At 39.4% G+C, this 27,968-nt stretch overlaps 1 protein-coding gene across 1 annotated transcript; it reads left to right on the forward strand.

The window, feature by feature from the left end:
- The first annotated feature begins 931 nt into the window (after window positions 1–931).
- Window positions 932–27,911, forward strand: LRRC58 (leucine rich repeat containing 58). The gene is made up of 4 exons (XM_010345932.3): window positions 932–1,661; window positions 15,724–15,852; window positions 16,513–16,790; window positions 20,391–27,911. Exons 1-4 carry the CDS (start codon window positions 1,162–1,164, stop codon window positions 20,597–20,599), a joined length of 1,116 nt encoding a protein of 371 aa, XP_010344234.1. The 5' UTR covers window positions 932–1,161; the 3' UTR covers window positions 20,600–27,911.
- The last annotated feature ends 57 nt before the right edge of the window (window positions 27,912–27,968 follow it).

A 27,968-nucleotide genomic window follows, 5' to 3' on the forward strand; every position in this document is an offset into this window, starting at 1 on the left:
GAAAAAAGACTTTCCTCGTTTTTTTAGGGAGGAAAGCAATTTAATGTCATTGATTATACACAACCACGTAACTTTCTTATGCATAATCTTTGTGGAAAAAAAAACCAGCTAAGCATTTTTTCTCATTTCGATTATACGACTTTTCAAAGTCATAAAATGTAATTTCAGAAAAGATTGAGTTTGGGACAAGGATGAAAAACATGTTAATTAGAATTACTAAATTAGTACCAGATTAGGATTTTCCCAAGCTGTTGTTTTGACCTGCAGTACAAACTCAACGCTGATTTTTAAACTAATCCATTAATTTGAGCTATCTCAAATCATGGAACCGCCTCCATGACTCCCAAATTCACTCCGAGACACAACTTAGACCAAAAACCACCTAAGTGCTTCTATAATTAAAACGGGCAAAACGTCCTTGATATATATTTACACTTTAAAAAAGAAAAAGATAATCCTGTGGGGCAAGTAGCGCAGGTATTACCCATATTTTATGCATGAGGCAACTGAAATCAAATCCCTGACATAGGCTATTTAACAGCGGCCATGAAAGATCCGGGGGGTTCTGATGTCTAGTCCAGCTGCTTTCACACTTCGAAGTCGGCTATGTTAATCCTTGGACTTTAAATTCCTGGGGTTTTCTATCACGGAGATAAATCACTACTAAATTCCTGTGGGCTCAGAGTCCTGGATGCAGGGGCCCCACTTTTAAAGTGAAAACAACTGGGCCGCGCACGTGACGCGCGAAGCCTCAAGGCCAGATAACCGAACAGTCCTTGGACTGTTTACCGAGGCGGTCTTGGAGCCCTGGAACAGGTCACCAGGCTCCAGCGACTATAAAACGCGGCCGCCGAAACCCGGCCAGGCTCAGATGACAATTTGGCAGCGTCTGGGTCTCAGCCTCAGCTTTGCGCAGCTCCAACCCTCTGCGCCGTGCGCCTCGTGAGGCGGAGCCATCTCCGGAGCGGCGCGCGCACCTTAGGGCCTCGCGTCGCGTGACTAGGCAGAAGGGCGCAGAGTTAGCGCGCGCCCGCCCGCGCCACTTCCGACTCAGCCCCTCGGTTCAGGTTCCGGGGCGCCGCGGAGGTCCCGGCCTGTGGACCGCGCGCGCGCGCGCGGCGCACTGGAGAATCCAGCGCCACGCGCCTTGCGGTGGCCAGGATGGAGGAGGCCGGAGCGGCGGTGGTCACGGCCGGGGAGGCCGAGCTGAACTGGTCCCGCCTCAGCGTGTCACCCGAGACGCTGGAGTCTGAGCTGGAGGCGCGGGGCGAGGAGAGGCGCGGCGCGCGGGAGGCGCTGCTACGGCTGCTGCTGCCTCACAACCATCTGGTATCGCTGCCGCGGGCGCTGGGCAGCGGCTTCCCGCACCTCCAGCTGTTAGACGTGAGCGGCAACGCGTTGACCGTGCTCGGGCCGGAACTGCTCGCCCTGCGCGGCTTGCGCACGCTCCTGGCCAAGAACAACCGGCTCGGCGGGCCCAGTGCGCTGCCCAAGGGCCTGGCCCAGTCGCCGCTCTGCCGCAGCCTCCAGGTGCTCAATCTCAGCGGCAACTGTTTCCAGGAGGTGCCTGCTTCGCTCCTAGAGCTGCGCGCGCTTCAGACCCTGAGCCTGGGCGGCAACCAGCTGCAGAGCATCCCGGCTGAGATCGAGAATTTGCAGAGGTGAGCGAGCGCGTGTGCGCCGGAGGGTGCGGAGGCCTGGGGCGCCGGGCCTGGGCGCTGCCCATTGGTCACGTGACTATTTCCAAGCTTTCTTTTTAACTGTGTGGTAGTGACTACTACTCGGCTATCTCAGCAAGTTGTAAATATCTATAGTATGATCGCGTGTGACAGTGTTTGGTATGTTGTGTTTGGCCTATGCAGATTCTCGAGGCATTTTTTCTGTCTTCCTTATTGAATCTGGGGCGTGGTCCGAACTGAGTGGGAACTCAAAACAGATGTAAATCAGAGTTTGTCACTTCTTTGCTCAAAAGCCTTCCTTGGTTTTCATTCTCGATAGATCAAAGTACATGCCTTTGAGCATGGCATACAAGGTGCTCTGATCTGACCCTTGCTTTCCACTACATTTGCAACAGCTTCTCTGGGGCAATACCAACTACTATTTGTGGTGTTCAGTGACCCATGCATTTTCCCACGTAGAGAAAGCAGGTTGGAGTTGCTGGTAGGCACTCAGTATGTGTTGAACGGATGCAGTGCCTCTGTAGGTGTGCTGTTTCCTTTGCCTGGCATGTTTCCTTCACCTGGCAAACTCCTATCATCCTTCAAAAGCTATCTCAAGTTATCATCTCTGTGATTCCTTCTTTTTCTACTCCCTGCACAACAATTAAGTATTGCCTATACTGTACTTTCTCTGTACTTTATTCATCCTGCCGTTACATTTACCTTATTGGATATAATTCCTTGTTTACAGGAATTACCTGCTTCACCTGCTAGATTATTCAGTAAATGTATGTTACATTTAACTTTAGGAGGAAGCAGAGAAACAGAATAATAAAAGTGCCCGGTGGGGGAGTAGAAAATAGAACCAATAGGCCAGGCGCGGTGGCTCAAGCCTGTAATTCCAGCACTTTGGGAGGCCGAGGCGGGTGGATCACGAGGTCAAGAGATCGAGACCATCCTGGTCAACATGGTGAACCCCCACCTCTACTAAAAATACAAAAAATTAGCTGGGCATGGTGGCTCACGCCTGTAATCCCAGCTACTCAGGAGGCTGAGGCAGGAGAATTGCCTGAACCCAGGAGGCGGAGGTTGCGGTGAGCCGAGACCGCGCTATTGCACTCCAGCCTGGGTAACAAGAGCGAAACTCCATCTCAAAAAAAAAAAAAAAAAGAAAAGAAAAGAAAATAGAACCAAATGTATTGTATAAAATGAAAAAGCAGTGTCTTCCATCTGTAAGATATTTTCACACTTTATTATATTTTCAGAGATAACGTTAAAGGTAGAAGGGACCTCAAGGACCTAGAAACAGAAATCCCATTTGACCCAGCAATCCCATTACTGGGTATATATCCAAAGGAGTATAAATCTTTCTATTATAAAGACACATGCACACGTATGTTCATTGCGGCACTGTTTACAATAGTAAAGACCTGGAACCAACACAAATGCCCATCGATGACAGACTGGACAGGGAAAATGTGGCACATACACACCATGGAATACTGTGTAGCCATAAAGAACGATGAGTTCGTGTCCTTTGTAGGGACATGGATGAATCTGGAAACCATCATTCTCAGCAGACTGACACAAGAACAGAAAATCAAACACCGCATGTTCTCACTCATAGGCGAGTGTTGAACAACGAGAACACATGGACACGGGGCGGGGAGGGGGAGCATCACACACTGGGGTCTGTTGAGGGGGGAATAAGGGAGGGACAGCAAGGGGTTGGGAGTTGGGGAGGGATAACATGGGGAGAAATGCCAGATACAGGTGATGGGGGGGGGAGGATGGAGAAAAATTAATAAATAAAATAAAGCTTAACTGGAATAAAAAAGGAGGGGGACCTCAGAGCTGAGTGTAGGGAAAGAATATTGGCCTGGGAAAAAAAAAAAAACTTTTGGTGCCACAGCCTTAGGCAAGTCACTTATGTCCTAACTGTAGCGTATCCTAACTGTAGCTTTCTAATCTACAAAATGAAGCATTTGGGCAAAATGTCTCTTCATTTACTCTTCAATAGAAAGTTGTTAGATACCTGCCCCGTGTCAGGCACTGTTCCAAATATTGGGGATACAGTGGTGAACGTGATCCTGCCTTCATGGAGCTAACATATTAGCAGAGGAGACAGACATAAAACAACTATGAACCTCATTATTTAATGACAGTGATTATGAGTTCTATGAAGACCTACAGAATGCCTTGAGGCAAAATGACAGAGGCACATGGGAAAGCCCAGAGGCAAGGAGAGTACTAAAATTCTGAAAGCAGGACAGTACAGAGTGAGCAAATCCTCCTGATCACAAATACAACAGCACATAAGTGACCAAGTACTGGGAATTGAGCAAGAGGGAAAGTGGCAAATACAGATTTGGGCAGATCAGCCCATACCAGGTCTTGAAGGCTGTGATAAAGTTTGGATTTTATTCAAAGTGCACATGAGAGAGTTTTAAGCATGTGTCTTGTTGCTGTGGAAGAATGGAGTGAGGAGAGGGTGAAAAGACAGATTTTGAGGGCTGGTTTGAAGGAGGTCATTGTAGTAGGATGAGATAGATAGCTTATACTAGGAGAAATGGAAAGGTTGGAGAAAGATTTAGAGGTAAAATTGATAGCCCTTGGTTCCTTCTAATTTTAATGATACATAAGTCCAGCCTTGGAATTTTCTTAATATACCAACAGGAACCCAGGGAATGTATTATTTCCATCACATGGGGAGGAAAGTAGGCAAAAATCCCATTTTATTGAATACTTTCAATGCAGTAGATCTGTCATAGGTGCTAAATATGCTTTTTAATTCTCACAATGATCCCATAAGATGATGTACTCCCATTTTTCAGAGGCAGAAACTGAGTCAGAGAAAATAAGTCACAAGATTACAAGGCTAGTAAGTATTGGAACTTGTATTTGACCTCTGTGGTTTATGACTCCAAACCCTTGAATTTTCAACAGTGGCAGAATACTAGAACCTGAATCTTTGTAGAGGGTGGGGTATATTGTGGGTTTGTTTTGTTTTGTTTTGTTTTTTGTTTTTTTTTTTTTGAGTTGGAGTTTAATTATTGCCCAAGCTGGAGTCCAGTGGCATGATCTTGGCTCACTGCAACCTCCACCTCCTGGGTTCAAGTGATTCTCTTGCTTCCACCTCCTAAGTATCTGCGACTACAGATGTGTGCCATCATGGCAGGTAATTTTTGTATTTTTAGTAGAGACGGGGGTTTACCATGTTGGCCAGGCTGATCTCAAACTTCTGACTACAAGTGATCCGCCCACCTCGGCCTCCCAAAGTGTTGGGATTATAGCGTGAGCCACTGTGCCTGGCCTAGAATCTTTGGACTTCCTACTGTTGGATTTGTGATCAGGAGGATTTGTCGAAGGCATTCACCTAGTTGACTTAATTTTCTGACCCGATTTTCTGTGCTAACAACTGTGCTATCTGTGTTTATTGTTCATTGTGTCTTTGACGCCAATAATGTGTTCTTATTGATTCTTAGCAGTAAAGAGAAATAAAGCTTGCAACTGAAAAATGTAAACTCCAAATGTAAACTCTGATTGAGTGTAGGCTAAAAGAGTCGTGTAGAAATATACTCTGAGTTAGAAACAGCCTTGGCAATGACCCAATTCACCCTCTTCTGTTTACAGATGAGGAAACTGAGATTTATTATAAGTGATTTGCTTGAGGCCAGATAGTGGCAAGTGAGAGTTACAGCCTTCAAACACTGCTAACTATTCACTACTAATATGATGCATTAAAGCTTCAAAAATGTAGAGGTGGAAGTTTAGTCACTTAAACTTTAAGGTACCTGTCCAAGAACACCATCTTCTCTTAGGAAATATGTGGATTCTCTAGATTTCATTGGTTACCCTGATTTATATTAATACTATGCCATGCTGCTTTTTAAACCAGATCTAGTATTTTGGCACATTTAAAAGATATGTGTCCTATGTAAGAGCAATTTTAAAAATAGTACAGACTGTATAATCCATGAAAACTCCCTGACTCCATCCACTCAGCATCATTTCAAAAAGGAATAACAAATGAATACTCATGGCTTAATTGGTGTCAGTGACCTCTCCAGATTTAGCAGGGTATCTATATTTTCTATACCCTGTTGATTCTTTCCCCTAGTGGCACAATCTTTTTTTTTTTTTTAACATTTTCTGAAGGATTGCTTTCAAATTATAACAAGTAAGTAGATGCTGAAAATCTTATTAATTTTTATGATTAACTTCATAACCCTGGAGTAAATTGGACTATCAATGTGAACCATATGGTTGTAGATGTAGATACTTTCCATCAAAATGTTGTTATTCTTCAGCAAATAAATATAATTGTTTGGCTATAGTATATGGTCAGATTTGTTTTTGTTATATAATGCTGAAAAAGTAGGTGTAATTCATATTTCGACTTATTTATTTTTCTGAATCTTACTCTTTATTCTTCTCAGTTAGCTTAAACATTCATTGAGGAAGAGCTTAATAGCTTATGACTCAATGGCCACTAGACTTTAAGTAAACAAAAGTGTCAGGGTTGTTTAGCAAATCTAGGATGCTAGTTATTTGGAGAGTAGGTCTGAACACAACTCAATTTCTTTCTTCCCTACAATCTTTTCTTCTTCTTCTTTTTTTTTTTTTTTTTTTTTTTGAGACGGAGTTTTGCTCTTGTTACCCAGGCTGAAGTACAATGGCGCGATCTCGGCTCACCAAAACCTCCACCTCCTAGGTTCAAGCAGTTCTCCTGCCTCAGCCCCCTGAGTAGCTGGGATTACAGGCACGTGCCACCATGCCCAGCTAATTTTTTTTTGTATTTTTAGTAGAGACGGGGTTTCACCATGTTGACCAGGATGGTCTCAATCTCTTGACCTCATGATCCACCCGCCTCGGCCTCCCAAAGTGCTGGGATTACAGGCTTGAGCCACCGCTCCCAGCAGTCTTTTCTTCTTAAGTAATGCCTTCTTTTTTCTGTTCATGGTGCCTCCCTCACTATCTGTTTGTTGTGGTTTTGAAAGATTAAGATATGAGGGTGTGACAAAACAAAAGCTAAAAGTTAATGCACTGTAATGTCTTGAAGTTAGTGTACAATAGGTTGATATCTTAGGAAAGAGATAGATGACTCAACCAGATGATAAATAGAATGCAGTAAAGTTTAAATGAAAACACTTTTCCACATTTAGAGTCACATATTGAGTTTGTCACTCACTGGCTTTCAACATCTTCCCTTTGACTTTTTTTATTGCCTTAATTTGGGGCAAATATCAAGAGATGATGCATCTATTTGTATGTCCACTTTTGAACATATAGGTATGTTAAAATCTTGTGGTAAGTGATAGTATTGGAAAATCATTTAATACAAAGATGCTACTTCAAGAAAACTACTTTCTTTTTTTTTTTTTGAGACGGAGTTTCATTTTTGTTACCCAGGCTGGAGTACAATGGCGCGATCTTGGCCCACTGCAACCTCCGCCTCCTGGGTTCAGGCAATTCTCCTGCCTCAGCCTCCTGAGTAGCTGGGATTACAGGCACACGCCACCATGCCCAGCTAATTTTTTGTATTTTTAGTAGAGATGGGGTTTCACCATGTTGACCAGGATGGTCTCGATCTCTTGACCTCGTGATCCACCCACCTTGGCCTCCCAAAGTGCTGGGATTACAGGCTTGAGCCACCGCACCCAGCCTGAAAACTACTTTCTTTATCTTTCTGTTTCTTGTCCTTTCTGTTTTCTATCTCTTTGTACATACCTATCTTATTTAATTTCATCTCACTGTAATCATATAAGATAGGATTAATGTGTATTTTTGTTTGTTTGTTTTTGGGTTTTTATTTTTATTTTTTGGTTTGTTTGTTTGTGAGTCAGAGTCTCACTGTGTCCACCAGGCTGGAGTGCAGTGGCATGATCTCAGTTCACTGTAGCCTCTGCCTCCTAGGTTCAAGCAATTATTCTGCCTCAGCCTCCCAAGAAGCTGTGATTACAGGCATCTGCCACAACACCTGGCTAATTTTTTTGTATTTTTAATAGAGACAGGGTTTCAGCATGTTGGCCAGGCTGGTCTCAAACTCCTGACTGCAAGTGGTCTACCTGCCTTGGCTTCCCAAAGTGCTGGGATTATAGACATGAACCACTGTGCCCAGCTTAATGTATATTTTTATGATATTCAGTATCATTTTTATTTGATTGGAGAAACAAAAAGCATTTTCTACCTTTACCTGTGGTAGCCTGTGTTTTCAGTGGGTCATTGGCACTTAATAGAGAAAAGGCATTTACTTCAGTATCCCTAAAGATTGGAAAGGTGATTCATTTTTCAAGAGAGAGATTTAAGGTCAATATATTAATGATAAACAGAAAAGGAAGACTTTGTTTCATAAATTTAGTGAGTACTTTTCCTGTTTTCTGTATTCATCAAATACTGAAAGAACAGATTTGTTCCAACCCTAATTAACAGAGGTACAATGTTGACAACCACAAGAACTTAAACTCTACAGTTTTGCTACAAATTCAGCAATAGTTTCCTTTCTTCTTACAGAAAAGTGTGTTTGGAAACAGTAGAGTGTGTTTTAGAAATGTAATCCCCACAAATCTTTGAAAGGTATCAAGTCCCTAGAAATTTGGAAATTATTTAAGCTGGAAAGTAAAAAATAAGCCTAAAACTTAAATGTAATATAATGGTTATGTAATTTGATTACTGTTATCTATCAGTTGCAAAAGAGAATTTACATAATTGCAAAATCATGGCCTTAGTTGTATTTTAGAACATCAAATCCTTTTCTGCCAAAGTCAAGGTAACTACTAATGGTTGGCATCCTTTCTGTCTGCCTTCCCTGTCCACTTCCAAAGCATTGAAAGAAGACATTGAGTAGGAAATGACCATTAGAGACTAGTTTTTCTTGGTTCCTGTCTGTCTTAATAAGTTCAGGCTACTCTAACAAAACATAAACTGAGTGATTTATAAACAACACAAATTTATGTATCACAGTTCTGGAGGCTGGGAATTCCAACATCAAGGTGCTGGCAGATTTGATATCTGGTGAGGGCTTTCTTCCTGATTCATAGACTGCAGTCTTCTCACTGTGGCCTCACGTTGTTACGGGATCTCTGCAGTGTTGATTTTTTTGGCTAGAAACCTCTGCGGCCTCGACACTTTTGCCCAAGTTTTTGTCCTGCATCCAGGAAGAATGAAGTATGCAGATAAGTGAAGGGTGAAGAAGAAGAGTTTTATTTATTGTTAAAACAGCTCAGAGGAATGAGTAGCTCCTCTCTGTAGGCAGGTCATCCCTTTGACTGTTCAGCACACAGCAGAGAGGAGCCCCTGGAGAGGGTGGCCCCTTTCTGTAGACAAGTCATTCAGATGTCTCTACAGGTGTCTGAAGTTCTCAGCAGAGAGGGTATTTCCTCTCCACTGTCAGGTCATCTCTGCAGCTCTCAGCTGAGAGGGTACTTCTCTCTGCAGTTGGTCAGCTGATCACCTCATTCCCACTTCTCTCTGTCCTCTTCCTCCTCTGCCCTGTTCTGGCTGAGCCCAGGGCTTTTATGGACCTCAGAGGGGAGAAAGTATTTGCTGATTGGTCCATGGGTGACCATGGGCAGGTAGGAAGAGGCACTAGGAGTCCCCACTCTCGTCCAGTGGACTGGCAGCCTGGCCCCCAACCTTCAGGCCCTCCTTGGCCCAAAGGTGGGGCTTACTGGGGACTTGCCCGCTTCTGCCCAGGAATCAATCTGCTTCCCACTGTCATTCATGCCTCCCTCCCCACCCCCACCACTCTGGGGAGAGCAGGGGAGCAGGGGCTGGAGAGAGGCCAGGCAGCGGGAGAAGACACCCGGGGCCCCCAGAGGTGCAGGCAGCAGAGATACCCAGCTACTGCGCCTAGGAGGATGGCTGCAGCTGCTCGCAGAAAAGCAGATCCTGCCTGCTCCCAACCATCCCCCAACAGCACAGGGAGGTTCCGATCCACAGCTGCAGTTTGGGTGGCTGTAGCAGGGAGGCCTGGGTCTGCAGCTGCAGGTTTGGCCACCATAGCTGCACCTGGGGAGCTCTGGCTCCAACACAGAAGGGGCAGGGGTCCCACCAGCCCCAGCTGTGCCTCCCTGCTCCATCAACATGATGGAGAGAGGAAGCAAGTTCCTTTGGGATTCTTATAAGGGCACTAATCCCATTCATGAAGGCTCTACCCTCTTGACCTTATCTAATTCTAATAACCACCACCACCACCCCGCCCCCTGCTTCTTAATACTTAATACCCTAACATTAAGGAGTTAGGATTTCAACATGAATTTTGGGAGGGCACAGGCATTCAGTCCATTAACACTGATTTAAGCAAATAGAAAGGACAATATTTATACTTGCTCTCAGACTCACTCTTCCCTTACTTCACTTTATTTTCTTTTCTCCCTCACTATACTATATTGCAAGTCATTATTTAGCTATCAAATCCTTTGTAAAAAGGACTTTCAAGTTTGCTCAGTTTTTTTTTTTTTCCCCCGACAGTATTCTCATTGAAATAGTTTCTTTTCCAGGAACCTAGTAGTTCCTGTTATTTGAACTCCAGATATTCTATTATGTTCTCTTCTATTGTATTCAAGTAACTGTCGTCATTGAAAAATAGGGATTTCTGAGTAACTGGGCAGTAACTTATGCCATACTTGGTAGAATTTTTAAAACCCTGCCTAGGAACTTTTTTCACCAGTGCTTAAGCACTTGCAGTAGGAGAATTCAATGTTGTAACCAGACAGTTGATTTTTGCTGCAAGATAACCTTTGAAAGAGAAAGAAAATAAAATAAATTTAAAGCTATCAGCTTACTTTTTCTAAACATTTTAAGTCTAAAGAGGGAAATAGAATTTTGAAAAGCTTTACACAATCAGAAATACATTTTGTAAAAGTGTCATTAACATATATATGTGTATTTTATGTTTTTTTGAGAAACAGTCTTACTTTGTCACCCAGACTGGAGTGCAGTGATACGACCTTGGCTTACTGCAACCTCCACCTCTCTGGTTCAAGTGATTCTCCTACCTCAGCCTCCCGAGTGGCTGAGATTATAGGTGCCTGCCACCTTGCCTGGCTAATTTTTTTTTTTAGACGGAGTTTTGCTCTTGTTACCCAGGCTGGAGTGCAGTGGTGCCATTCCGGCTCACCATAGCCTCCGCCTCCTGGGTTCAGGCAATTCTCCTGCCTCAGCCTCCTGAGTAGCTGGGATTACAGGCACACGCCACCATGCCCAGCTAATTTTTTGTATTTTTAGTAGAGATGGGGTTTCACCATGTTGACCAGGATGGTCTCGATCTCTTGACCTCATGATCCACCCGTCTCGGCCTCCCAAAGTGCTGGCATTACAGTCGTGAGCCACCAAGCCCGGCCTTTTTTTTTTTTTCTTTTTTAGTAGAGACAGGGTTTCACCAGTTAGCCAGGCTGGTCTCTAACTCTTGACTGCAAGTCACCCGCCTGCCTAGGCTTTCCAAAGTGCTGGGATTATAGGCATGAGCCACTGTACCTGGCCTAATGTATTTTTTAAAAAGACAAAATGTTAGATTCAAGTTGGCATTTTGAATAACCACACATCAAGGAAGACTGATATTATGAAAGACAGAAAAATGGGATTATATTTGAGAAAATATCTGTAATAAGGCAATCTGTAAATTCCCTAATTTCAGAGAGGTAAAGGAAGGAACTTCATCAGTTAAGCAAGAATAGGGAGTTTTTAAACTGATAGTTATGAAAACCCCAATTGGAACTTCTAGAAATGAAAAAATATAATTATGAACTAACTAACTGATCTGAATGGTGGACAGAGGTCAGCTGAAGAATGAATCCATGAGCTGAAAGATTTTACTGAGTTATTTTCCTGGAATTCAGCTCGAAGAGATAAAGAAATAAAAAGTAAGAAAGAAGTACTAAGACATGGAGGATAGATCCTGAAGTTAAAACTGCTAAGAACAATTCTAGAAAGACACTGAAACAAAGACAAAGTATAAAGTAATAGTGGCTGAAATTTCCCACAATTAAAGAAAGGGAGCTCTCTAAACTGATATCTTAACATGTCATAGTAAAACTTCAGAACATTGAAGATGAATAAGAAAAAATCTTCAATCCTGTTGAGAAAAGAAAAAAACAACAGATTACCTACAAAGCAACAATAGTAATATTGGCTGTAATAAGATAATGGAGGAGCATCTTTGTAGTGCCAAGGAAAAGTAACTGTCAACCTAGAATTTTATGCCAGCCAAACCATTACCAAGAGTGAAGGGAAAAAATTAAAGCACCAGAGGCAAAGGACTCAAAGATGAACAACCGTGAGTTCTTGCTGAAAGAACTTCTACAGGATGTGCTCCAAGAAAAATGAACCTTAAAAGAAATAGCAAGCCTCCAAAAACAATGATAAAGAAAATTGGTAAAACATATTGATAAATCTGAATTAATTACTGATTGGAAATAAATTGGTAGAAAATCAATGTAGAACTAATTATAGAAGATGTCAGAAGAGAAGGACAGAAGAGAGCATGAGTATGTGTTTGAGAGTGAGAGAGAATACAAAACAAATTGAAGTGGGTAACTCCTAGCAAAATAGAAATAGCATATACAGTTCAAAATAATAGAAGTAGAGGGAATAGGACAAAAAGAAATTTGAGGAGCACAATAAGAAACAACTGAAGGGAAAAAAATGTATGGAGATACACCATGATAATAGAAAACACAAGTCTGAACATATCAATCATCAAGTTAGGCTCCATTTATAGAGTTATGCTTAAAATAAAAATACATTAACAAGTTTAAAGGGATAGAAAATGATGTACCAGGCAAATCTGTCTGAAGTACTGACAGATTTCTCATCTGAAGTACTGGACTAGGCTCCAACCTGCTTTTCCACCTACTCCTGCCTACATCGCTCCCCTAACCACTTCTCCAGCTGTTTGCCACTCAGTAGCCAAAATGATCCTTCTAAAAAATAAGTCAAGTTAAATGACTAGTCTTTGTTCAGAACTCTTTTTTCAAAACGCTCTTACAGAGGCCCAAAGGGCATTCTGTGATGTGGCCTTCCCAGGTTACCTCTCTGATCTCTTTGATGACCACAGTTCCACCTCAGTCACTCTGAGCTACTCATCTACTCACACTGGCTGTGTCGCTGTTTTACAACACACCAGTCACTTTTCCATTGCTAGCATTTGTACTGTCATTTCATTTAGATCTCTGTTCAGATGTCATTTCCTAAGAGAAACTTACCACTAGAGTGTCACTTCCATCATTATCCGATTGCTCCCCCTTTTTTGTGACGCTTAAAACTATCGGCCATAATAGACATGTTACTGATTTATTGTCTGTCTCTCTCACTAAAACATAAACTTATTCAGGTTAAGAACTTGAACTTACTTACACTCTATTCCCTAGAATGGTGCCTGGCACATTGTGGGTATTGGTTCGTATTTGTTAACTAGGCATTTTATATTGATAGATAATATTCCATTTTTAAAAGGAAGAAACTGCAAGATTAACTGGTCCAAATTTTTATACTGATAACTTGTAGAGCTGAGGTTGAATGAAATAAATATCAACAAAAATAAAACTGGTAAGCAGTATTGATAATCAGAAGACATAGATTTTAGGGCAAAATAGATTTAAAAGAACAAAGAGAGACTGGGCACAGTTGCTCACGCCTGTAATTGCAGCACTTTGGGAGGCTGAGGTGGGCAGGTCACCTAAGGTCAGGAGTTTGAGACCAGCCTAGCCAACACGGTAAAACCCCATCTCTACCAAAAGTACAAAAATCAGCTGGGCATGATGGTGGGCACCTGTAATCCCAGCTACTTGGGAAGCTGAGGCAGGAGAATCACTTGAACTTGGGAGACAGAGGTTGCAGTGAGCCAAGATCACACACAGTGCACTCCTGCCTGGGTGACAGACTCTGTCTCAAAAAGAAAGAAAAAGAACAAATAGAAATGCTTCATATAAATTAAGGCACACTTTAGCAAGTTCTTAGCAGTCATGAGTTTGAATGTATCTGCAGTGCAACTTCTCTGTGTTAATGGGAAAGAGAGCAAAGATTGACAGAACTCTGAAGGAAAGAAGGAAAATCATGTTCATAGTAGGAGACAAACCACCAAGGCAAGAAGGCAAAATAATCAAAGACACTATTTAAAAAAAAAAAGTGCTCAGTTAACGAGCTCAGTCATAATAGCTATATGTTCTTTTTGTACATATAATACATGAACAAAAACAGACCATGCTCAAGGCCACAAAGGAACAAAGTTATGCAGAATATATATATTTAACAACAGCAGAGCTCCCAACAAATTAATGAGATAAAGCTGCATGATTCATGAGAAAAATAGGTAAATGATATGAACAGGTAATTCTCTAAAGATATACAAATATCTAAGACCATAAAAGGATGCTAAACTTCACTAATAGTGACCTACAGATTTGCAGATTAAAAAAAAAACAAAAACAGAATGGTACCATTTTTCATGCCATCAAATAGTAAATAAATAAATGGTGGTGATAATATTAGGTGTTGGCAAAGTTAAAGGTTAAGTAGTGCTCTTAAATTCTAATTATGGATTTGTAAATAGCCATGGCGCTACAAGGTAACTTGGCTTTATCTGTTAAAATTATATCTTATACTTTAAAATCTGCCACTTCACAGGCAATCCAAGAGGAAGACTGATTTAGTGTATCTGGATGGACCCTGGACTTCATAGCCTTAAAACTATCATGGGGAATTCTTACCATGGAAGTTTGAATAACACTTTAGTAGACTGTTTTCTCCCACATTTAAAGTGTGTTTTGAAAGAACAATAGTTCTACTGAGTTAGATTTAACAGGAAGATAAAAGTAATATAGTATTGGGGGGGAAGTCTGTATGTGTTTGTATACATTTTATTTATTTATATATATATTGTAAGAACGGATCCTGCTACCCTTGGAAAAATCTTTTAGGGGAAGCCTTTCAACAGTAATCACTAAAGAGTATTCCTTTTTTCTATTTTGGTGCAATACATGTCCTTTCTAAAATGTTAACCTATTGTTAGAAAACAGTATAATTACCTGGAACTTTGGTTTTGTAGTAGTGGACAATTGACACAGCCTCTAAAGAATATATTTGCTATAATAAGAGCAAAGAAGAAATGTAGAGACGTCCTAGTTTTACAGTGTATTCGAAAACAAGTTAGTGGTTTTCCCATTGCCTGTAAGTGCATCAAATCCAAGTATACTACCATGGAATTCAGGATTGTTTTAATCTAGTCTCTCTACAACCCTATCTTTGATTCTTCAAGATGAATTCTCTTCCATTAAAAGGTATACTCATTGTGCCTTATAAGCCCTCTCCTCCAACCTGAAGTGTACTCTTTCTTCTCATCTAAATGTACTAAATCCATAGCCCAGCTGAAGTCACAACCCTTTGGGGAAGCCTTTTCCATTCAGAACTACTGTGGCCTTTTAAAACTTTTAGCTTCCTTTTCATTCAACTCCTAATATCATTTATGGTTTGTCCCTCTTATTTTGGTATTGTAATGCCTGTTTTTGGCCTTGTTTTGTGTTTTATTTATTTATTTTTTATTTTATTTTATTTTTTTTGAGACGGAGTTTCGTTCTTGTTACCCAGGCTGGAGTGCAATGGCGCGATCTCGGCTCACCGCAACCTCCGCCTCCTGGGTTCAGGCAATTCTCCTGCCTCAGCCTCCTGAGTAGCTGGGATTACAGGCACGCGCCACCATGCCCAGCTAATTTTTTGTATTTTTAGTAGAGACGGGGTTTCACCATGTTGACCGGGATGGTCTCGATCTCTTGACCTCATGATCCACCCGCCTTGGCCTCCCAAAGTGCTGGGATTACAGGCTTGAGCCACCGCACCCAGCCCGTGTTTTATTTTAATATTATCTAACATTGATCTGTCTTGTCTGCTTAGCTATAATATAAGCTCCCTGAAAATTGCATTATTTATCTAGAGACTGAATAGCACATAGCAAATCTTAAGTAAAACATTTGCTGAATGAGTAGATGAAACATGTTTATTGTAGTAGAAACAACAGTATATCTTTTTCAACTTTTGTTTATTTACTTTTTGGTTTTCTTTGTTTTTGCAGGTTAGAGTGTTTATATCTTGGAGGAAATTTTATTAAAGAAATCCCACCAGAATTAGCAAATCTGCCTTCTCTAAATTACTTGGTGTTATGTGACAACAAAATCCAAAGTGTACCTCCTCAACTTTCACAGTGAGTAGTTCAAGGCATTTGAATATAAACAGACATCCATGCTTAGTAATTATTGTCTGCATTCTCTCACATGTTTTACATGTAGAAAAGAATTAGATATTCTCAAAGTAAATGATACATGATAATTATAGTTCTGAGGATTGCTTTAAAAATACTCTGGTTTATTCCTCAAAAATACAGTCTATTTTCTGTAATCAAAGAATTGAGTATTAATTTAGCATATATTTCCCTAGGTTTTATGGTACTTTTAGTGAATTTATATTTGATATGAAACATTTCTATCCTAATTAGGCTTTATAATGTGAAGGATCTTAATTTCTGTTGCATTTGAAATCTTTCATTTTTTAAAATACCTAAATGAAAAAGCATGCCCACTGCCCACCCCTAAATCTTCAAATCCAGCTTTTATGGCAGTTAGCACATCAGAACACTCTCCAAGTATTCTAAATTCTCCAAGATTCCAAGGGCAAAAGTCCTCCATGACATCTACAAATCTGCACTTTGATCTAGTTTTAGCACCTTTTTATTTTACTTCAACTGACCCTAATCTTAATTGCTCATTCTTAAAGGGAAATCAAGTTCTATATGCACACATATACTCAATGTTTTTGATAGTTATGTTGTTCACTGCCATTGATTTTTATACTGTATTTATTCTAGGTTGCATTCACTTCGTTCCCTAAGTCTTCACAATAACTTGCTGACATATCTGCCTCGAGAGATCCTCAACCTCATTCATTTGGAAGAGTTGAGTTTACGAGGAAATCCATTGGTTGTTCGTTTTGTTAGAGATTTAACCTATGATCCTCCAACTCTCCTGGAATTAGCTGCACGGACCATTAAGATCCGAAATATTTCCTACACTCCCTATGATCTTCCTGGGAATCTTCTTAGATACTTGGGTTCAGCCAGCAATTGCCCAAACCCAAAGTGTGGAGGTAAGTTAATTCAGTATTCATGTTTCCCACTCATTTAACTATTTTTTGAATTAATTAAGTCTTCTTTCAGAGAAAAGCAGTCTCTGTTTCTGTTCCCTTTATCCTTTCATTTGTTTATGAGAGAGTAAGACATTTCACTCTGGATTTTTTTAAAAAATTATTTTCAGGGCCGGGTGCTGTGGCTCAAGCCTGTAATCCAAGCACTTTGGGAGGCCGAGGCGGGTGGATCACGAGGTCAAGAGATCAAGACCATCCTAGTCAACATGGTGAAACCCCGTCTCTACTAAAAATACAAAAAATTAGCTGGGCATGGTGGCTTGTGCCTATAATCCCAGCTACTCAGGAGGCTGAGGCAGGAGAATTGCCTGAACCCAGGAGCAGAGGTTGCGGTGAGCCAAGATCGTGCCATTGCACTCTAGCCTGGGTAACAAGAGTGATACTCCGCCTAAAAAGAAAAAAAAAATTATTTTCATGATATTTTAGGATTCATACGGAAGGAACATGTCCAGGAAGTCTCATCCTGTCTTATCATAAGATAATAAATCAAAATGGTAAATTGAGAGGAAACATAAGGAAGTATAAACAGTTCTAATTGTTTAAAAAGTGTTTCTAAAATGTTTGGACACCTCACCATTCCCTGTGTCAGATTTAACAGGGTATGATTCACTATGTATGAGAATGGGCTGAATGTGTGCCAGTTTCAGAATGTACCTAAAACTTTATATTCTTTTAAGTTCATGGTTCAAAATGTCTTGAGTTTAGAGCATTTGGAGAGAATTATGCAAATGATATAAGGCAGAGTCAGGTAAGTATCCCAAGGAATTCAGAATGCTTCTGGAAATCAAAGGAGGGGGAGAGTATATTTAATTAGATCTGGAAACAATGAGGTCATTCTTGAGGTATGAATTAGATTTTGATAGGATAAGATTCTAGATAGGATATTTTTCAAATGGAGAGTGCAAAGTGGAGACAGAACCGTACGGGGCAGAATGTTGGATGAGTAGGAATTTGGCCCAAATGTGAGGTTAGAGGAGTAATGAGAGACCAGTGAAAAGCTACATTGAGGCCAGGTTGTGAAGGGCCTGAAGTTCCAGGGTGTGTGGATGAGAATTGGTGACTGATAGTAGGTTATTTTTACTTTGGCGCCCTCGTAAAAGACTACCTTTTAAAAAATCCAGTAGGTACTGAGGAAATGCTGCATAACGATGATCAAAACCAGGTGAGACTTTTTCTGGCAGTCCCATCTTTTTTTTTTTTGAGACGGAGTTTCGCTCTTGTTACCCAGGCTGGAGTGCAATGGCACGATCTCGGCTCACCGCAACCTCTGCCTCCTGGGTTCAGGCAATTCTCCTGCCTCAGCCTCCTGAGTAGCTGGGATTACAGGCACATGCCACCATTCCCAGCTAATTTTTTGTATTTTTAGTAGAGATGGGGTTTCACCATGTTGACCAGGATGGTCTCGATCTCTTGACCTCCTGATCCACCCGCCTCGGCCTCCCAATGTGCTGGGATTACAGGTTTGAGTCACCGCGCCCGGCCCTGGCAGTCCCATCTTATCTTGAAGCTATTACAAAGTTAAAAGGGAAAAAATTATTAAATTCTTCCAAGATTGTTAAAAGATTAAAAAGACACTTTGAGTTTAAAAAAGGTAATGCTCTGGGTCATTTCTGGCCACCCACTCTTAGAAGTAGAGATTGCAGCACTGTGCCAAGTTCAAAGTGCTTATGCTTTTCTCTGTGATTCTCCATTCCTGAATTAGCTTTCACAGTTGACAGAGGAAAACACATAGGGCAGACCCTCAGGCCTGAGAGTCTAAATCTTTTATTTGAATTCATATTTTTTTGGAAATGAGACCTCTACAGAAATTCTCTTTTCTCTCTTAAATATTTTCCTAATGACTTCTTTAGTATACTGCCACTTACCTTACGAACAAAATGCTTTAAAAGTTACCAGCTTAAGGCTGATCGATCGTGGTGGCTCACTCCTCCTGTCTAATTCCAGACTTTGGGAGTCTGAGGCAGGAAGATCTCTTAAGCCCATGAGTTTGAGAACAGCCTAGGCAACATAGCAAGACCCCATCTCTACAAAAAATAAAAACATCAGTTGGGCATAGTAGCATGTGCCTATAGTCCCAGCTACTCAGGAGGCTGAGGTAAGAGGATGGCTTGGGTCCAGGAGTTCAAGGTTCCCATAAGCTGTGATCAGGTCACTGCTCTCTGGCCTGGATGACAGAGTGAAACCCTGTCTCTTAAAAAAAAAAATTATCAGTTTAAAATTTGAGATAATCTATGAAATGAATCAGTAGATACTTTCCCACTCGAATTCATTAGTTATTAAACTGTAACTTAAACAAATTTACTTTTATATTCTCGGAGATATTTTTCTCTTTGTATGATCTGAAATCTTACAAATCACAAGATAGTGTTACACTGCTTTAGTGCATAGTAACTCCCATAATGCTTTGCTTTATTTTACTTCTTTCATCTGTTTTCAAGAAACTAACACATTTGAGAGGATTTATTATCGGCCTGTGATTGGCCAACTTATTGAATGTATCTGCTTTCCTAAATTGTTCAAAGTAACATATCACAAATTTCCCGTTTTTTATACTTACTACAACATAAAAAACTACATGGTTAATTGAGGTATCAGGAAAAAATAGAAGTAGAATTTATTGTTTTTCCTTTGCTTGAACCACATCTTTTAATTTTGGTCCCTTTTGGGATAAACGCACAGTATTTGGTGCCAGAAGAAACTTAGGCAGAGTATAGAGGTTGAGATTCCTCTCCAGAGAAGCGATGGGACCAACGTTCTAGATGTTCTGGTTATACTGCAACCATTGTGACAGTCTTTGTGTGTTAGAGATTTGCAGTATCATTTTAAGGATCAACTAGAATCCAGAGGCACAGCAACATCTGCTTTCCTCTTAGCTCTTGCTCTGTTTTTGCTTAACTGAAGGGCCATAGATCAGGAGCACTAACTAGGAATCAAAAGGGCCAGATAGTACTTTCAGTTTACCTGACAATGTATAATTGCGTGAAAATCAAGTGAGATTATCAGTGAAACAGATTTGAGGCCTGTAGATACAGCCTTTGGAAATGTAAAATGGCATTTTATTTCTTTCAGTTTTGCTTTCTCGGTACGTAAGAACAGAGGTATCAAAAGTCATCCCCTTTCTGCAAATTTTTGTGTACTTATTCTTTAAGATAATTACTAAAAGACTTTTTATTTTTATTTTGTTTTGTTTTAGTCTCCTGACTGTAGAGTAGTACCAAGCGGGGGTGGCTTGGGTAATAGAGAAAGGACACCTCAGGTATCCTAAAATCTCCATCAGCCATTGCCCCAAGTCTCCCAGAGAAAAGAAGCTAGGTAGACAGTGTCCTTTCTGTGCCTGCTCCCTTTAAGATAAATTTCCTGGTTACCTCTTTGCAGCCAAGTTCTACCTTTAAGACCTTCCAGTAGGCTTATACAAAGAATTACTACTTCTGTTTAAGATTCATAACAGAAGATGGTGTATGACATTTCTCCAGAACACTGGAAAAAGGGCTAAAAAGTTGGCTTCTTGCTTTGTAATGATTACTTTGTATTCCTTCTTTCTAGGAGTCTACTTTGACTGCTGTGTCAGACAAATTAAATTTGTGGACTTCTGTGGGAAGTATCGCCTCCCACTGATGCACTACTTGTGTTCGCCAGAATGCTCTTCCCCTTGCAGTTCTGCCTCTCACAGCTCCACATCCCAGAGTGAATCTGACTCAGAAGATGAAGCAAGTGTTGCTGCACGCAGAATGCAGAAAGTTCTTCTTGGTTGAACAAGAGTGCACAGTAGTGTGAAATACTTAAAAACTGAGCAAAGATGGTTAGAAAAGAAAATAGAGCTTGAAGCTCACTAGAAACCTTATCTTTATCTTAAGTGTTCATGAAAGAGTCTGGGGTGATATAAAACATTTTGTGTTTCATCTACCCATTCAGCAGGAATGAGTCTAGTCCCATGTTTAGATTCTTTTATTATAATTTATTGTGAATGATAGTTCCACATTTGGCTCATGGTTTGCAGTTTTCACTCAAGTGTTGCATGAATCACAAAGTGGAATGGCACCTTCTGAAGAGCAGTTCTACAGTAAGCCACGAGTAGTATAAGTTTGTGGCAGTTGAGATGGAGAAAGTGAGACATTGTCAAAGTTGTAATTATCAGAGTTGCCCTGTGTTTAGGTAGAACACTACCATATATACTGTATATACCATATATATATTATATACCATAAACAGGATTAACCCTCCCTTTTTTTATTGCCTGGATGTCTAGATTACAGAACTATTCAGAGAAGCTCACAGATGTTTACATAGGACCTAAACCTTTCTGACAAACTAAGTGGTAAAGTAAGGCATATAACATTTAAGTGCGATATTAAAACTTCTTAGTTCTTTTCCTTTGTTCTATATGATTGCTGTTAACTTTATGTAATCCAGCAATGACTATAACAGTGCCTTAATCCAGCATGGATATAAAAATGTATTCAAGAAATATTGCCAGAGCAACCTATAACCTGGCATGCTATACAGAACACCTTAAAATATTCTTTAACAGAACTAGTTAAATAACTGTATATCTAATATCTCATGGCCCTCTTAAAATTTTTTTGTTTAAATGTGTAGTCATCCCTTAGAAGCACATTATTTCTACACTTAATGGTAGGGCACAATCTTAATCAATCTGTTTATCATAAGACAGAGTAAGAATTTTTGACAGAAAATTCTTTAAGAGTTATAAACTGGGAAAGCTTCCTTATCTTTTGCATTAAATGGGTGGAGAAAAATATGACTCTTGCCCATGGCATTTATTGGACCATCTTTTTCTGCTTTTTAAAGAAAAACTAATAACAACTCGAAAAACATCACAACAAGCCAAATAAAAATGGGGAAAGGAGTCCTTGTCTTTATACATAATAGAACAGTTTCCAGAACTACTTTAACCATGGAAGCATTTTAGAAAATAAAGTATTAATAAAATAGAAAAAAATACTAAATGTATCCTTAATGTATAACAGGAAAATAGTTTCACAAATTAGTTGCTATTAGAAATTACCAAAGTTTTATTAACTAGTTTAATATGCAATACAAATTGAATAATAGTACAACTAACTACAAGTTAATAAAATGTAAATGCTTACTGGTAATCATTAGATAACTAATAATAACGTGATTTGTTGGTAAATGTTAAAAATACAGTAAGAAATGTTAAATATACAGGTCAGATAGGCATTAGAACATCAGGTGATAACCTTTTCTGATTTCTGGCATTCATGGCACACCATTTCTTAAAAGCAAATTGTTGTATAGTAACATATACATGTATTAGAGTTTTTTCATATATGTTTTATATTTTAGAAGAAACTAGTATAATTCAGGGTTTATATGTTTATTTTTATGTTAATTCATGAAACATGAGAGTTTCATGAACTGCAGAATGTGAAACGCTGCTATAGAACAAATCCCTTTACCTTGACCTTGTTATAATGTAGTAAGATTTTGTATTCTTTTTGATTCAGAAATTTTCTGTATCTATAGAAGTAATCTTATATGTTCCTACTGCCTAGAAGAGTGATACATAGGTGATTATATCATAAAATATAGTCTTTGCTTACTTCTCCATGCAAGCCACAGCAAGCTGCAGACTGTACAGTTACAAAAGGTAAAGATAACTTAGGCTGTGCCTAAGTGACAAATATAAAATGTTTTTTAAATAAGTGACTTAGCTAAGATACATAAGATATTTTCATAGAAAATAATGTATTCATAGTAAAGTACTCATATTGATAGGATCAACTTTTTCTGGCTTAAATGCGTGTGTGCTGACTTCCTAATCAGTTACCAGCTTGACCTAAGTAACTGCTTGAGTAGTCTTCCTTTCCAGCTTCCTAGAAAGACGATCTACTGCTTCATCTTTTACAGATGTAAATAGGTCCAACCAGACACAGTTTCTGGCCTTTGCATGTAAGAATATAGATGTATACTACAGTATTATTTCAACAAAATGTTATGGTTCTATGTATAGTTGAAAAAATCTGTGATCAGTGTGCAACTGTCTTTGGTAATTTTTAGTGAAGTCTGTGTTATAGCTGTCAATTTTATCTTTCTTAAAATCTTTGACCTATCCTTTTGTAAGAGGAGCTAATGATTTCTAAGATTTTCCCTGTTTCTTTTTCCTATCTTTTCTTTTTTCCGGATTAGAGAAATTAATCTGAAGTCAGATATAAGAGACTTGATAATCTAGAAACCAGATAATCAGCTCCCAAGTCATATAGCTAACTATGTGTTGTCAGCTCCCAAGTCGTATAGCTAACTATGTATTTAAAATAACAGTCTGTCTCTTTAGTTCCTAAGTCATATATTTGTGTTTAATTACAGTACATAAACTTTAATTGGGGGGTTTTAAAAGACAGAATCAGCAAAGTCTAATTTTTGTAATTTTTTGATATTGCTCTACTTGGACAATTTTAGTTACCAAAACTATGGATAAAACTACTTAAGCATAACATTAATATATTTAGAATGGCATCATTCAGTGCTAGTATTTGAAATTGAAATTAGTACATTGTGCATTATTAGTAGTCTATTCCTTGAATCTATTTGTTCAGCATCACCAAACTGAGCTGGTGAGAGTGCTAAGATTCTGGGAAATAGGAAGGTTAGTGTATGATATATTGATTCCAGGGTGCTAGGGATTGGCTGACATTAAGGACCAGCTGGCCAGGGTCCTCAGCATTCTAGTATTTGAGTAGTGGAGGTAAATCCAAAGGCAACTGGTCATATTTTACTAATGAATGTGTGATGAATTGTCTCTTGTTCAAAAATTCTTGATATTTAGAGCTTCAAGTTACCACATTTAAAAGTAAAGACTTGGCTGAGGTGTGGTGGCACACGCCTATAATCCCAGCACTTTGGGAGGCTGAAGTGGGTGGATTGAATGCAGTCAGGAATTGGAGACTAGCCTGGCCACCACGGTGAAACCCCATCTTTACTAAAAATAAAATTAGCTGTGTGTGGTGACACGTTCCTGTAGTACCAGCTAACTCCAGAGGCTAAGACAAGAGAATCACTTGAACCTGGGAGACAGAGGTTGCAGTGATCCGAGATCACGCCAATGTATACCAGCCTGGGCAAGAGAGGAGAGTGAGACTCTGTCTTAAAAAAAAAAGACTTGCATTGTAAATTGTACCTCAAATTTGAGGAACTTTTGTGCTTATGTAAAAGTAACAATTAATCCACAATAATGCGTTATAATACTGAACACCAGTTCTACCAGATTCTGTAACTATCAGATTTAAACAAAAAAAGAGAAGGAAGAGGCTGATTGCTAGAGTGTTAAAGAAAGCTTTAGAAACCACTGGGCTACAAGAGAAATAACCAAACACCTAGGGACAGTCCTAGGCCAAGAAAGCCCTTTAAAGTAATAGTGAATTATTTTAAAATTAAATTATTAAGTGGCCTACTGACTACCATCCAAAAGCCCTTATTACAAAATTTGTTCAGTGTATTGGGAAATAGTCCATATCCCTCCATAATTAAGGGCCACCAAGTAATAAGATCTTACAGCCAACTTTGCTCTTCCCAAAGGGAGAAAGTCATACCTCATTAACCTGGAATTTGTGGTACAACGGGTACCCTTGGTTAATGTTTACCTTTTCATTATGTAAAAAAGAAAAAACACTAAGCAAATAGTACAAATAAAATTTGATCTTTTAAAGCATTTTAGCAGTAGCTATTTATGTAAAAAGTAGTTAGTGGTTATTCCTAAATTTTTGTAAGACGCTTGGTAGACAAAACTATCAGTTATGTATATATAAAGGTTAGTTAAGCTGCATTTAGTTAGAAACATTTAATTTTTACCTAAATGCTTTTCTCATTCAAAAATAGAGCTTTTATTATGTCATTATAAATATTATTCCCCATTTAGTCCAAAAGAGTGAGCTTTTAAGTTGTGCCAGGTACTTAACAATAGTAAAAGCTATTGTGTAGATTTTTTACTCAGTGTGACCTATAATGCATAGTTTTGATTCCTTCTGTATTGAATGTCCCTGTTTCCATATTAAGTACTATGGCCTGTATAACATTAATTTAATAGTGTACAATTTTGGGCCAGGCAGCAGCAGTGGTTCACACCTGTGATCCTGGCATTTTGGGAGGCCAAGGCAGGCAGATCACCTGAGGTCAGGAGTTCAATATCAGTCTGGCCAACATGGTAGAATCACATTCTCATGCCTGTAGTCCCAGCTACTCAGGAGGCTGAGGCAGGAGAATTGCTTGAACCTGGGAGCTGGAGGTTGCAGTGAGCCAAGATCATGCCATTGCACTCCAGCCTGGGCAACAGAGCAAGACTCCATTAAAAAAAAAAAAATTGCATGCAATTTTGTATGTTCATAGTCATATCTTTTTAAAGGTATCAGTGATTTCACTTGTGGTCAGGAAGTATGTGCCTTAAATCCTCTAGACCCAAAGTTTGGAGAGCTATATTAATTTAATAGGTTGTTTGGGACAGCCTTGTTACCTTTTTCATTTAACTTGAGGGAGAAAGACTGTGATCCTGAAATATTTCTTCTCATAAAATGGCCTAATGTATAGGCCATTTTATGAGTCCCATTTTATGAGTCCAGGGCTTTTGGGGAGGGAACCTCTATCATGCATTCTGTCCCAGGATGTCAAAACCATAAGGATCAGGGTCCCTTGAAATAAAATCACTGAAAAGGTATGTTCTCTTATATATTATTTAAAAAATTTATCTGATGCCACCAAAGAATGACAGCAATTTCTAACCAGCTTCATATTTCTAGCATCATACAAAGATATTGTAAGGCTTTGCATATTTTGCCATTGGTTTTCTTCGTAATATAGGTTGGAAGGGAGACATGTTTGAATACTTATGTATGTAAGTATCTCCCATTCTTTTTCTATCTCTTCGTGGTCTGTATTTACTAAGAATTGACTTAAAGCCAGGCGCGGTGGCTCAAGCCTGTAATCCCAGCACTTTGGGAGGCTGAGGCGGGTGGATCACGAGGTCGAGAGATCGAGACCATCCTGGTCAACATGGTGAAACCCCGTCTCTACTAAAGATACCAAAAAAAAAAAAATTAGCTGGGCATGGTGGCACGTGCCTGTAATCCCAGCTACTCAGGAGGCTGAGGCAGGAGAATTGCCTGAACCCAGGAGGCGGAGGTTGCGGTGAGCCGAGATCGTGCCATTGCACTCCAGCCTGGGTAACAAGAGCGAAACTCCGTCTAAAAAAAAAAAAAAAAAAAAAAAGAATTGACTTAAAAAAAAAAAACTTCACTAATGAACTTTGCATATTATTGAACACTCACAGGGTAATATTGATTTGGGTGCTACTAGACTTTTACCTAACATGAGTCTTTCTCAATAGTTCTTGCAAAGGACAGTATTCAACCCAGTAAATATTAAAGTTTATTAGTTTAATGTAGGTTATTTATATACTGTCATACCACGAAGCTGTGGTGGAAAGAACATCTGCATTCACCAGAATGTACTTTGTTCCTTTGGCTGTGACTAAACTGGATAAGACTTTTATTGTTAAGTTCCAGCTATTGGAAGATATGGCGATAAGATTGATGTTACTGTTGCAGTCTTGCAAAAACATGACTAAATTGGTTAATTATGTCTACAACTTATGTTTAAGAGAATCCTTTCACTAACTTAAATTGTTAACATTGTTGTGATATTGAGAAAGAGTATTAACCTCAACAGTCACTTTACAACAATTCATGTAGACTGTGTGCCGGCAGTTGAGGTTTTTTGCATTTCTGAGCCCACTTTGTATTCATAAGAAACAAAAACATAATGGGAGAAAAGTTTTAAATAACCAATATTGTAAGTTTTCATAAAGTTTGGGACTTCAAAATATTAACGAAGGATACTGAAAACACTTTTACTTTGGTCAAATTACTTTTTATGGTGTGATTTCTTAATTTTCTGTATTTCAAATCTTGCGAATTAGGAATATCTACATCTATAGATAGCTAAAACTGGTAAAAGTAATTCAGCAACATGATTCAACAATTTTTATTTTTAGGATAAGTTATCATTTATTGTATTAGTATCAAATTTATATATTGCCTTGTAATGCTAAGTGCTCTAAAAAGAATATTTAGGCTACTTAAACTCAACCATCTTCTTCCCCCCGCTCCAGGACATACGTAGATTAACTAATCCTCTGTGTAAATTTTGCCATATCAAACATTGTGCCTTATTTTATTAAAACTTTTGTTGGAATCCGATTCTATATTAAAGTCTATAATGTTGATATTTGCCTGATTACTTGTTATATCACGTATGTACCAACATTTACTCTCTGTGCTAGATGCAGTGGATAAAAGATTAATTAGACTTGTCTGCTAGTCTTTCTTTGGCTTCCACAGTCTCAATAGACTTATGGATACATGCTCTAATAAGAAATTGGCGAGATTATCTTGCTAAGGTCAGTTATTTCTTGAATTGACAGAGTGCTACTGGATTTCTACCTGTTAGCCTCTCTCAGTAGTTCTAGTAAAGGACAGTATTCAATCCAATAAATATTGAATACACAGTCTTAACCCAGAGTAATATAGTTCTAACTGAGCATGTTGACATTATAGCACTTCATATCAGTAGTTTATAGTGCCATTATTTTGGTGATATTGGAACACCTGACATTTTTCTAGATTCCAGGATACGGAAGAATATTATGGTTGTGTTGGGGTAAACAGAGTGGGTAGGAAGGACATGTACTTTGCAAAACAGCTTATGTTTCAAATGTGATGATATAGAGGACAGTGATATGGTTGGCTGTGTCCCCACCCAAATCTCATCTTGAATTGTAGCTCCCATAATCCCCACATGTCATGGGAAGAACCCAGTGGGAGGTAATTGAATCATGGGGCAGGTTTTTCCTTGCTGTTCTTGTGATAGTGAGTAGGTCTCACGAGATCTGATGGTTGTGTAAAGGGCAGTTCCCCTGCACAGGCCTACTACTATTTAAGATGTGCCTTTGCCCCTCCTTTGCATTCCACCATGATTGTGATGCCTCCCCAGCCATGTGAAACTGTAAGTCCATTAAACCTCTTTCTCTGCAAATTACTCAGTCTCGGGTATTTCTTCATCCAGTATGAAAATGGACAAATATAGATGGTT

Source organism: Saimiri boliviensis, chromosome 8 (genome assembly GCF_048565385.1).
Source record: "Saimiri boliviensis isolate mSaiBol1 chromosome 8, mSaiBol1.pri, whole genome shotgun sequence".
Taxonomy (NCBI): Eukaryota; Metazoa; Chordata; class Mammalia; order Primates; family Cebidae; genus Saimiri; species Saimiri boliviensis.